The sequence below is a fragment of the Nelumbo lutea genome, chromosome 4 (assembly GCF_056320005.1).
Source record: "Nelumbo lutea isolate HS-2025 chromosome 4, American lotus-T2T, whole genome shotgun sequence".
In the NCBI taxonomy this organism is placed as follows: Eukaryota; Viridiplantae; Streptophyta; class Magnoliopsida; order Proteales; family Nelumbonaceae; genus Nelumbo; species Nelumbo lutea.
This window is the reverse complement of record NC_142687.1, coordinates 15,466,706-15,480,093: the sequence shown is the minus strand read 5'-3', so window position 1 is coordinate 15,480,093 and position 13,388 is coordinate 15,466,706. Positions and strand designations below refer to the sequence as shown.

The following is a 13,388-nucleotide window of genomic DNA, read 5'->3' as shown; positions in this document are numbered from 1 at the left end:
TCCTAAAGCTTAGGCCTCATCGTTTATTAGTAAATAAGAGGGGGAAAGTTGGTCAATGGATATCTTTTTTCCATTGACCAATTTTGTAGTGTTTTTTTTTTTTTTTTGTAGTAAGTACTAGGCCCCACGATAAAATCAATTTCACTTACTTGGGTAAAACTTACCCATCTCTTAGGTGGGTAAGTAATTTTCCCACATGGGGAGAAAGCTTATAAAACATAATGGAACAAGTTTACCCATTTTAACTTTGGATTTTTTATGGGTAAAAAAGTCATTATATTACTTACTTGGAAATCAAAAGAAGCAATGTTTTCAACTCATTGTTGACCCGGGTGGTCAAACCATTTAAACCATCACCCAACCAGGATTTCAGGTCCGATTCAGTCAAGGTCTGCTAAAACAGTAAAAAACTGTTCGAGCTAGCCGGTTCAACCATTGACCCATTTGACTCACCGGGTCGCAAGTTGCACACTCAATGCATACAAAACTTTCGAATGCCATAACTTTGCACTCCGATGTCCAATTAGGGTGATTTTTTTTTTATTTTGGGTAACTTTTTGAGATCTATATACCCCAAGGTGATGTACATAGGCACCTTACCCCACTACTTTCATGGAAAAACCCCTTTTGGCCTCAAATTATAAATTTTAATATTTTTTATAAATAAAAGAATTAAAAACATAAATTGAATATAAAATAATACATATAACATATCTAAAATATATTTATACACACATATATACATACATATATATATATATATAATCCACTAATGTGACATGGTTAGAACTGTTCGACTCAACCGATTGAACTAATGACATATGACCCAGAGGCAAAAATGATTCAGCCTTCGGATCAGTTTTTAAAACATTGAAAAGAAATATAAGTAAGTATTAACCAAAAAAATCATTTACATGAAAAAGTGTACTTACCCGAATAAATTACAAAATTTTAAGGTTAGGGGTTAAAAGTTAGAACAATTTATAAGAATATTTCAATAATCAAAAGATTCAAAACTCTAACATCAACCTATACCCAAATACTTGGCCATGTTGGGATGAATCAAGCCGAATTTACCACTTAAGCTCATTCATTGACATAACTTTACAAGATTAACCACACCAATTTGAATTATGGTAATAACAACTAAACATTACTCAAAATTCAAAAATAGAATAATTGAGAGGGCGTTTGGTTCCATTTATGTTTATTGAATAAAATGCTGTCATATAGGTGCCCCATCATCAAAGGCCTCATTATGTGCATCCATATTTGCAAATATCAATTTCTGTGTGCCTCTCTTGTTTTAGGAAGCTTCATTTTGGAACTTCCCCTAATGGGTAAGCGTTTATTGGCATCTTTGCTGATGTGGTGCCTAATGGCGCCTATGTATCATAAACACCCTCATTAATTGCTTTTCTCGGTTTTGCAATCACACAAGTACACAATGTTTACTAAATAAATGTAAACGGAACCAAATACATACTGAGTTTAGCTCGATTAGAAACGTATGGGTAGTTTTAGAGATTTACCCTTGAAATTAGGAAAAATTCCTAATTATTACCTTGTAGTTTGGGCATGGTGCCACATTGGTCATCGAATTTTAAAATGTGACAATTTAGTATCCGAACTTTCAAAACATGACAATCCCTGTTAACTAATTGTTACCAGCCATTAAATGAATTTTGAAAAAGACACAAATGCCCTTTGAGTGTCATCTAATTTTTTTTGTCAACCATTCAAACATCGACAAAAAATTAACAATATCAAATCTTTGCCTCTTCTATTCAAAAAAGTTGAAGTCACTAGAATATCCACTCAAACATGACCCCAACTTTCTTAAATGTAAAATTAAATAATACTTAAAGGGTAGTTATATCTTTTTGAAATATCACTTAACAAAAAATTTGGGTATTGAATTATCTCATTTTTAAAGTTCGGAGACCAAAATAGTAGTAGCCCAAATTACAGGATACTAATTAGAAAATTTTCCTTGAAAACATGCCGCGACTCCTAATAGCGTTGGCTCCTACACTCGATAGTCGAATGTAGGAACTAGGATTAGAGAAAGAGATAGCAGCAATTAGCAGGCTTCTTCCGATTTCTTTGTTCGGCCGGCCGCTGATATGAGTCGGAAGAGAGACAACCGATATGCATCCTCCTCTCTCCCGAAGCGGCGTCGCCCCATGCCTTCCCCCTCCAAAGAACCCGACACTGTGAAGCCGACATCGGCGGCCGTTGTGGTAACGGGACTCGGCTCTGATTGCTCCGTCCTCGACCTCAAATCACGATTCGAGATGTATGGTTCCATTTCTCGCCTCCGTATTGACCGTGGTGGAGTTGGCTATATCACCTTCCGTTCCAAGGAATCCGCCCAGTCTGCTATTAACGCTTCCCTCGATCCCTCCTTCGGTATCATCGTGGATTCCCATAAGGTATGCGGTACTACTCTTCAGCTTCTTCTTTCTGTGTTTCTTTATAAATATTTTGATCGTAGAATTTGAAATTCAGCTTTGGATGCTTCCTTTGCCAGTTGGTAGCTAGTTACCCTCCAATTTGTTAGGGTTTTATAAATTGAATCTTTTTCTTTGTCAGATGAGTCTGTGGAAATTAGGGTTTGAGTCATGTACTTTACGCTTAACCAGACTTTTGTGAAACTATGGGAAAATTCTGCACATCTGGTTGCATAACGAGTCAACGGAACGGATTTATGTGTCGCAAATGTTTTGGTCTCGACGTCTCGTCTGTCCAGTCCACTGCTGTAAAGACTTAGTGGAATATAACTATGCTCGAGTCAGAGAGGAGTGAAGCAAGCAACGCTATATAAGGGATTTCCATATTTTAATTCGCCCAATTGCGTAACCGTTGCAACATTGGGGGAATTCTGCTGCAGATATGTATGCTATATCTGCAAATTGATGGTTCTAGACTTCTAGTCGTGTTGATTTTCAGCGAAGGAGAACCAACTTTTACTACCCACGCTCAGTGTCTTGGATTTTCTTCAAATATACGAATTTTTCCCCATGTAAAAGGAGCAGAAAACAATGCTTTGGCCGTAATATCTGCCCCTTTTACAGGGAAATAAACGAGCCTAAAGAACTTATGTTTTTCATTGATTAGTAACACTTTACTGTTCAGTAGCCTGGAAAGGAAAAAAGAATGGACACCGGCTGGTTACCTTGTTGATAGCAATAGTAGTATGAAATGGCAGTTCTTCTGCAGATAGTTAAGAGGTTCATGGACTCAATTAACTGGAACCTAGATAAAATCTTGGGGCTCATATCGAGCCAGCCTAAGGTGTTCACCTTTAAACTTTCATTCAAGTGGGAACCACACCTGAGGTACTAAAAGTTCTAGAGTAAAGAAAGATACGAACATCAAAACCCAATTATTAGCATTTTTAGACAGAAAAGAAATGGAAGGAAAAACATGGAGACTAGACGAGATAAATAAAGGGAAAAAGATATGGGTGATGAAAGTCCAAGTTGCACAACTACCTTTTCGACTTCCCCTCTCAGATCTGTGTCTTCAGTTTGGAGAATTAGTCATAGGAGTTTTTGGTGATGATGGGTTGTGGAAGAGAAGTGGGGATGGTTTCTTTTGGCAACAACATTTGGCAGGGACAATAGGCAAGGTTGGTAAAAGAGAGAGGAAGAGGAAGTAGACAATGATTTGAGAAGGATTAGTTCTCACCTTCTATATATCTTTCTAATAATTATTGAGTAAAAATAGTGGAATTCTATGTTTTATTTTCACAATGGTGTTGTCAATATAACTTTGTGGTTGGTTTGCAGGTCCAGGTTTCGTGGGCAGATGATCCTCTTCCTCAGTGGAGGGAAGGAATTGGACTCTCTTCTAGCAAGGAGCGGTCCTCATCCAAGTTGCTGCGAGCAGAAGTACCTCTAAGGAGACATGGCAGAGGTAATAGGCTAAGTACAGGAGGTTCAATAAAGTCTGGAATTGGGTTAGACTTGCCTTTCAAAGGCCGGGAAATTGTTGCCTATGATGATCTTCTCTAACTTGCAAAGAATTTGAAGGGCTCCTTTCTTCCATTACAAATACGAATCCTGCTCAAGGTATGGAGAGGAATTAAATTATACTTGGGCCCGCTGCTGCTGCAATGGTGGGACCATTTCAGAACTAGAAAAGCATTTGGTTGTGAGTGTGACATCAAGTTTTGTTTTCCCAACTCTTGAAGGCGTTTAATGTCTGGTTAGTATCTCTTGTTTGGCGAGTTAGTTGGGTAAATATCCGAAGCCATCTTTTATGCGTTTGGCTTCTGATGCATCAGTTTGTTCTTCATCTTTCACTCTCTTTCTTTGGATCTGATTCTGTATTCTATTAGATATATTGAGTAGAGATGCTATTGTACTCAATGTAGTAAGGGAATGGGCTGTCGTCCACTCGAGTTGTTTCCTTTTACTTATCTAGTTCGGTGAATTAATTCGGTGGCACATGCATCTGCATACTCAACTGTGTGTGTCTGTGTCTTTGTGTGTGAGAGAGAGAGACCTCCATTACGTACTGGCTGTTTACATTGGACCCATACTAAGAGTGTCATTGCTCAAGAGAATGCACAGGACTTTAGAAGGAAATTGGTGGAGGTCAGGACAAGCTATCTAAGCACCTATCAATGAGAATTGAGATATTGCAATCTCTTTCTTTCCTTTTTAGGCTTTAATCATTACTGGTATCTTGTGGAGGTAGGTTGGTCAATTAGGTAAACAACTTAATTATATTCTTGCATTGTTATTCCCTTAAGGCAATGTTTGGTTTGAAGGAAACTGTAGGGAAAGGAAGGGAAAAGCAGGGAAACCTTTACAACCCTTGGATTGGTTTTCCTGCCTAAGGGTGGATAAGTTGTTTACCCATCTGTCAAAAACATAATCTGTTTCCTGATTGCCTGTTACCGGTAAGTAATGGCAAAAAAGAACATTTACTTTAAAAGTTACCCAGACAACTTTTTCCCACGAACCACTTGCCTGGGGAAAGCAGGCACCAACAATTTGGGTGCCAGAAACGAACAAGGCCTTGATGAAATCTTCTTTGCTATTAATAAAAGGGACAATCCACTGAACTAGGATAAAAAATAGCAAGTATAAAGTGATATATATGAACATAGTTCATAGGGTAGATTTCTTAGGAAGTATAAACGAACAAGGCCTGATTATTCTCGTTCTTCAATTCATCAGGGTAGATTTCTTAGTTCAGAACTTACCTCTATTCTTAGTTGCGTCATGCTTAACCCTTTTCTTTCTTTTGCTCTAATGTGCGCTGAAGAAGCTTTAAATAACTCAAGTGTGCACTGGGGAATAGAAAGTTGTACCTCCAAATTTGTTTTGAAATTACTTGCAAATCTTAGCAAAATTACTAAAGGAATGTACATAGAGGCCCCTAAGATAGGGGAAGAAAGTCAGAAATTGGAGGGGCGCAGCCTAGCAACTGTGCTCCAACTATATTCCACTGCCATTCTCTTTCAGAGACGGTCTGAATGAGATTCAGAGAATTCACTTGGGCAAGGTGACATGACCTCTTCTTCTAGTATCTGCAAGACCTCACTCGTAGAGGGACGAGCATCTGGGTTTGCATTGGTGCATCTAGAAGCAATATCTAGAACTACTTCCACAGTCCCCACATCTGCATCAGTGCATCTTTTGTCCACAATGTCTTCCAACCGTCTTTCTCTGACTAGAGTGTTCATCTACAAAATTTTTGCCAGAATAGATGTCAAATAAAATGCTCTTGCATTGAGAAGATTAGAGGTTCTAAAACACAAAGAAACAAAGATATAATTGATCAGGTGGTTACAGTCTTTTCTTTTTTCTTTTTCTTTTTTTTTTTTTGGGGGGGGGGGGGGGTAAAGTAATGCAAGTTGAGAACCTAAGGAAGTTTTCTCTTCTCTTCATTGCCAGAGGCAAAATTGGGTTGGCATCCCCTTTTCAGCAGTAGGCAAGACAAGAAAAAAAGAAAAAGCACAGAAGCAAAATGTAGTTTTTCAAGAACTTACCCAGCCAACAATATTTAAGCCCTTCTTGACAAAAGATGGATCATTAGGCCTCTTCCCAGTTACAAGCTCTAACAAAAGAACTCCATAGCTATAGACATCTGATTTCTCGGTTGCTTGCCCACTCTGCAGATATTCTGTAAGGTAGTAAATAAGATGTAAGCAAACAATGTTATTTACATTATATTACACAGTTAAAGTTTGGAAAAACAGAACATTATAAGTTTATTACATGAAGTGGCTAATATCAAAAGTGCAATTAGAGAAAATGTAAGGGTTATTAGAGTTTTATTACCAAATTTTCCAACATGAAACCATGTTTATCCAAAAAAGGGTGCCCTCACCTAATATGTTCTTTTTTTTTTTATCAGTTGGAGGATTATTGCCCAATACAATTTACTACTACTTGGATGAAATAAGATGAAATATGGCATCAGTGCATGCACAACTGTCAAACCCAAACACCCAAGGCTTTTGTATCAAATTACATCAGCAGCAACCTTTTTGACCCCGTTGACATAAAAGTCAAACCTAAACTGGGTCTCTCAAAGTACCAAAATAGGTCTCTTTAGGCTAACCTGTAAAATACGTTATACGTGTAACAACACACACCTGGTGCTAAATAACCAAAAGTGCCAGCAACAACGGTAGTGACATGTGCATCCTCATCAACTAAAAGTTCGGAAAGACCAAAGTCAGAAACATGAGGCTCCAGATCTTCATCCAGGAGTATATTGCTAGATTTTATGTCTCGATGCACTATTCTTGGACAACAGTCATGATGTAAATATGCCAATCCACGAGCAGAACCAAGAGCAATTCTTAGGCGAGCATTCCAGTTCAAATGTTCTTGCTCATTCTCTGAGACAACATAAGGAAATACATCAATAATAATTAATTGCCACAGTAATACCAACGATGTTGGTTTTGTCCAGAAATGATAAATGAGCATTTCCATGGGAAGTCGTACAAAATTAATGCAGTTAAATGTTTTTCCTTCTAAGTGATGATTGTCAAATCTTTCCTTATACTGTCTAAAATAGTGCAACAGTCCAGATGGCCTTTTGTTTTGATACCTATTATGTACTGATATTCTTCTTATAGAAGAGAGCGAATGGTGTGTGTAAGGTCCCCAAGTTACATTATATGAACTATGAAGTATATGCCAATATTCAGTTAAAGAATCAGCATACCATGCAGAAAATGATCTAAGCTGCCCAAGGCTACATAATCATAGATGAGAAGCTTCACATTTGCAAGTCTGCAGTACCCTCGCAGGTTGACAAGATTTATATGCTTGATGCTACCCAAGATCTCAAGCTCCCTTTCAAATATCTTATCAGATCCTTCACAACTTCGGTCGATCCTTTTAACAGCAAATGTACTATAATCGTTCATTACCATCTTGTATACAGTGCCAAATCCTCCTGATCCCACCACATCTTCTTCATCAAGTGACTCGAGCTTTTCTATGATTTCAGAGGAGGAATAAGGAAGATCACCTTGGAATGTTATGAGCTTGATACCTATCAGTAAGAAAATAATTAGGTTTAGATAGGCAGATGGAAAGATAGAAAGCAGATACGTAAAACAATTTTATTACCTGGATCCCGACCAACTTGCTTTTTTACTTCAGTATATTTTTTAGCAACTCTTTCTTTCCTTGATAGTAAACAAACCCAGAGGAAAACAAGGAGCAGCATAAGCACAAGACCCATTGCTGACATGGCACCAATAAGGACCCCATTGAGGTAATGAGGGACTCGCTTAGTAGGGACTGCAGTAAATCCATCCATCACAGATGGTTAAACCAGTGTTAGTACTGTTTGAATGATACCACTTGTTTTTAGGTATTGCAGAAGGAAAATAAACTCAGACATTATTGCTAATAACAGTTTCTCAGAATATCATATGCTCAATAGTGTGTTCTACATCTTACCTGGTGCTTCATTAGCCTCTGCATGTGGTAATTCCGCAGGGAATCCCAATGAGCTTAGGCATGGTTTCTGAATCTGATGACCACACAGATCTAAATTGCCAATAAACCTGTGAATAAGCAAGGTACTTGGCAGAATTAGTCCAATCAGAAAGTATGCAAAAGAACTTATCAGGCGAGTTAAGAGAGGAAAATTAATACAGGGCAGTACATGATACTATTCTAGAGATACCATCATGGCTTGTAAAAAGCCTATTGATCTTCTTTGTCCAATTGTTAGGCTGCACCTATGCATGTTCGAACCCCTAAAACAGCTGGTTCAGATGATTATCATCGGTATCTTCTCAATGTTGACGATGTACATAACAACACAAGTAGGACTTTTGCTTGGGACTTGAGAAGCTCTTTGGAGGGGTTTGATCCATATTCAGTCCACCACTCCCAAGACCCCAAATAGCTGAAACCAACATAGGGCAATGGCCTTTTTTTGCCTCAAAATGAAAATCATATTTACCAAGCCAAAAAGCCACCAAAACTTGACATGCTCTCTGAAGCACAGAATGTGTGTAGTTCAGGAACTTAACAACAACCACTACAAAATGGAATATCCAATTCCATATGTACATATTCCACCTATTCAGTCTCCTATTTTGAAGGTAAAATGCAACAGGAGAATGGCAAGCAGTAAAATAATTCACAGTAGCCGGTGTGTCATGCTGATGCACTCAAAAGTATCAACATCCAACATTTTACAGGTTCAACCTGCCTAGATTTTTTATGTCAGAATTTATCTTTCCAAATTACTTATCTATCTATGGCATTTTACTCGCATCTTTTATATAGAGGGTCACATTTAGGATCTTCACCAAAAACTATCATGATAACTAAGCATAGTTAAAATTGAAGGAAGATGATAGGTCACTTACGACTTTTTCCCAAAGGTGACCAACATGCCGAAGTTTGGAATTTCACCAGACAAGAAATTGGTTGATAAGTTCCTGAGATGTCAGCACCAAATAAGTACATTATTGGCATGCAATCTGATGCGTTTACAACAGAGCATTATTAATTATTTTCATGTTTTTAACTTACAGAAAGCGTAAATGTGTCAGACGGCCAATAGAGGGAGGTATGGATCCCTTCAGCGAATTGCTAGAGAGGTCCCTGCATTTCATGTCATACAAGTATAAAACCCATAAGATTTAGAATAACTGAATAAGGTACTTCATTTCTCCAGAATTCAAGTAAAGGAAAACCAGAAATCTTACAGTATGGTGAGGTGAGAAAGATTTCCAATTTCTGGTGGAATGATTCCTTGGAGGTAATTAGCCCTCAAGTATCTGTTGATTCATTATTGGAAACCAGAACAGTTAATGTGACTCGTATTTAGGTAAACAAAAAACTAATAAAGGTGGAAACTAGAAGGGGAAATATTCCATTAAAAACATAGAGTCCTTTTTCTCTTACAGTGCTTTGAGCTCAGTACAGTAGGTAAGTTCAGTAGGAATTGATCCATGCAAGCTGTTCTGGTGAAGTGCCCTGATCAACAAAAGACAAATGAATAGAGAATATATCTACATAGTAATAACACAGAAAACAGTAGAAAAAGAGGGCTTCCGGCTCCCCCCCCCCCCCCCCCCCTTCTCCTATTTTCGAGAATAAAGTAAAGTAGAAGACTTACAATCTCTGCAACCTACTAAGCTTCCCAATGCTTGGTGATATGATCCCTCCAAGTTGCATGTAAGGAAGGTTTCTGAGGATCCCATTGTAGAAAGCATAAGAAAGAATAAACGCAGAAGGACAAAGAGAAGAAATAGAAATGAAAAGTAAGTAGTTAAGAAATTGTGACATACATTGAACTGACCCGTTGGTCATGGGGATGACAAGAGATGCCGGTCCAGTTGCAGGGGTTGTCATCAGAAGCCTTCCAGTTTCTGAGGAAACTCCGGCTATCGTTCAGAGCCCCTTTTATTTCCAGCAATGTCTTGCCTGAAGACAAAGAACAATGTTAGACGCACCAACTAGAGAAATATAGCTGCAAATAAGAGGGGAGGAGGAAGAGGAGCAAGACTGGAGGAAAAAAAAAAAGGAACACTACCATCTTCAGTGAGAGCAAGACTGAAGGTGCTTAAAAGGGTTGCTCCAGCAAGTGCCGAGAGGAGCAAAACCAGCAAACCCATTTCCTTTCCTGAACCAAAAGGAGCTTATCTTAGCTAGCTTCCTCTCAGTATTTCGATTCACAGTATACAGAGGTTAGAGAGATGACAGCAAATGAAAAGGGGTGCGAGTGAGAGAATGGCGGGGAAAGCAGGAGAATCAGGTTTAAAGTTTAAAAACGAGAGCAAGAGATTGGGATTTGGGAGAGAGTGAAGATTTTAATTTTTACTTCTGCAGACTACAGTTTCATTATTATTATTATTATTTTACTATTTCAAATTTGTTGTCGGATACTGGGCCTCAGACTTTAGTCCTCCGGATAGAAAATGTGTATACGGGAAGTCGTGCAGGAAGAAATAGCCGTTGCTAATAGGGATTAAAAAAAAAAAGAAAAAGAAAAGAAAGAAGATGGCTTGGGCAGCCAAACAGAGACCAGAGGGTAGAGACAGCTGCAGATGTCGGAGTGGCTCAGACAAATTTAAAAGCGCAATGAAAAACAGGACAAGAAGGAAGTGTAAAACTGTAAATGAATGTGGATATGTGGAGTTGTCTTCATGCACCACGGGACCCACATATAATAGATCAAAATGGGGATCATGAGATCCTCCGAATTGGTGCACCACATCATCATACTCGGTTGTCCCACCGGCTACCACCACTCGTGAGTCGTGATATTCCGGCAATGAGATGAAAACTGGGAATTTGTCGTTTCTATAGTTTTATTTTAATAACAGAATCTGTATAAAATATAAATTATCAGAGATGGACCCACAGCACGATAATCGAAATACTATGCTGGACCAATCATGATATGCCACGTCAGACAGATACTTATATGGAGGATGGGGATTGGGGGACCCATGGCTGAAACTGAAATCAACATGATTTGACCATATCCACTGTGCATTTCCAATTCAAAAATCAAACCTTATTTGAGTACATTTCCAATCAAAGGATTAATTTTGATTTCTCCAAAAATAATTTGATTTCTAAAGCCCAGTTCTTCTAATGCTAAAGCTCTTGGATTCTTCAATGCTAAAGACCACCGTTTATACGAGTTCGGCTTCAGTCAAGCAAAGGCCGTTCCACCAGCCTTTTCTGTCTTGCATTGAGAATATATCTGTAGTTATATTTTATTTCATGGAGAGAAATTTTTAATACAAAGTTGGAAAAGGATGTTAGAATGAGACCCATATCCTTCTCGCACCTGATGCCTCACATGTACATCCTATCATGCATCATGCATTGGGAACATTTCCTGTATTTATTAATTATTATTCACCAGAGGTGTTTCTAATCATAGTGGATGTAATTGTGAGGCACTCATTTGTGAGGAATAGATCCCAATTCTGTTAGAATGGTGTGGGCATAAGTTTGCCTTGATGGAAGCCAATCTCCATTTATACACATACAAGGGCTCGTTTGATAACAGCTTAGAATGGAGCGACTTATTGTTTTGTTTTTCTCAATAAGATAAAATAATTAAATATTCAAGAGCTCAATAATGAATAATCTATTTGATTTCTTTTCTTAAGTCATAGTTCAAATATCGGTACTTGGAGGACCAATATAAAAAGTATCGGTACTTTTAATATGCAAACATATCATACATCGAATTTTTCAATAGTTGATATTTTTCTTTTTCTTTTTTTTTTCTATTTTCAATTTGATAATTCACATATAGACAAGCTCAAAGTATTGATATGTATCGACCGATACGTACCATGTCAGTGGCTTCTCGATAAGTCCCTACAGGGATTGTATCGGGTCAGCCACTGCTTCAGAGGATAGTCAGCCTTAAACCGGTCCCTCTGAGTCGATTTTGAAAAAAATAAATAAAACATAAAAAACACTAACATAGGTCGATACGCCGATATTTAATATATTTAGAACTTTGCATATATATATATATATATATCCATGTAGGATGAATTTTAGTATATATTTGGCATCAATGATGCAGATAGAAAATGGTGCATCAACCATGTGTTTAGCTATGACCATAGTAATATTATGGCTAGCAATATGTTGTGGTCAATAAATCTGGATTCACATAAAAAAATCAGTTTAGCTATGACCATAATTTGTAGATAATGATCTTAATACAAGAATAGAGTACGAATATAAACCTCTCATCGGCTAAGTAAGGCACCTTGATCAAATGCCTCCAACTAGACCTTGATGGGCTTATGAAAAAACGACTATGCTTCCCATGTTCTTAGATAATCTTGATTCATACATTAGAAGATAGGAGGGAATGATTTATCTCCCGAGTAGAATAGAATGGTACAATAAGATTCATGTAGTAGACTCCATTTGGTTGGGATAAGGCTTAATTGAGTTAGATTTAGACTACTCCCAAATTGAATTGGCAGCCTCAATCAGGTGAAGCCTGAAACATTTCATAATATGAAGTACTAGCAAATGCGGAAAGGAGACTGCAACTTTTTTAGTCACTATTCCATTAATTTTTAAGCAGTTTTTATCATTGTTTAGAAAACCAGACTTGATCGAACAGTTGGACCATCTGACCGGGAACTAGTCTGATTTTTGGGTCCGGTTTTAGTCTAAACCGCTGTTTTGAAAAAAAAATGTTGATTTGGTCAGAAAACCATTGACCCGAATAGTTGAACTGTTTGACCAAACAACTGTTCACAGTTTAATGAAAATTTATTTATTTTTTTTTGTTGGGAGGATTAAAGAAAAAAGGATAGATTTCAGATTTGAGATCATTATGAGAGAGAGAGAGAGATCAGATCTGTTGCCTGCCTCTACCATCATCAAAATATCGACACATATCGGCCTGTATCGCCCGACACGTATCGGCCTGTATTGCCCGATATGTATCGTTCTGGGACCCCTTCAATACATCAGAGGTCTGACCGGTTCAGGGGGTAGAGGAGACCTAAATTGGCCCCCCTGAACTGGTTGCGAAAAAAAAAAAAGCTCCAAAATGTGTATCTATTCGCCCAATACGCCCCTATTGACGTATCGATATTTTGAACCTTATATGATACATTTTACCTTAATATTCCAATTTAAGGATTAAATTTATCAAAGCGTTAAAACTATTCAACTCGGATGATCGAACTGCTGACCCAAAAGCTAGTGGCCAAAACGGTTCTGTTTTAAGATCAGTTTTTAAAACCTTATTTTTTATTGTCTTAAAAATGGGCATTTATAATCTTTATAACATGGGACAGTAATCATGCAAATTAAATAAGGTAATGCTGAGGTGCTGGAATGGATGTAGCTGAGGCAAAGTAAACCCAATTTGGAGAGGATATTTCT

The 13,388-nt window shown here is 37.8% G+C and overlaps 2 protein-coding genes across 2 annotated transcripts; one reads left to right on the top strand and one right to left on the bottom strand.

The window, feature by feature from the left end:
• The first annotated feature begins 1,915 nt into the window (after nt 1-1,915).
• Nucleotides 1,916-4,422, top strand: LOC148854134 (homeobox leucine zipper protein). The gene is made up of 2 exons (XM_088941612.1): nt 1,916-2,435; nt 3,795-4,422. Exons 1-2 carry the CDS (start codon nt 2,127-2,129, stop codon nt 4,017-4,019), a joined length of 534 nt encoding a protein of 177 aa, XP_088797738.1. The 5' UTR covers nt 1,916-2,126; the 3' UTR covers nt 4,020-4,422.
• An 898-nt stretch (nt 4,423-5,320) lies between these two features.
• Nucleotides 5,321-10,324, bottom strand: LOC148854133 (LRR receptor-like serine/threonine-protein kinase FEI 1). Its single transcript, XM_088941605.1, has 13 exons — nt 10,039-10,324; nt 9,794-9,929; nt 9,622-9,693; nt 9,408-9,479; nt 9,209-9,280; nt 9,033-9,104; nt 8,867-8,938; nt 7,944-8,050; nt 7,608-7,781; nt 7,198-7,530; nt 6,617-6,865; nt 6,008-6,141; nt 5,321-5,701 (listed from the first exon to the last, which is right to left on the bottom strand). Exons 1-13 carry the CDS (start codon nt 10,118-10,120, stop codon nt 5,477-5,479), a joined length of 1,800 nt encoding a protein of 599 aa, XP_088797731.1. The 5' UTR covers nt 10,121-10,324; the 3' UTR covers nt 5,321-5,476.
• Nucleotides 10,325-13,388: the final 3,064 nt, after the last annotated feature.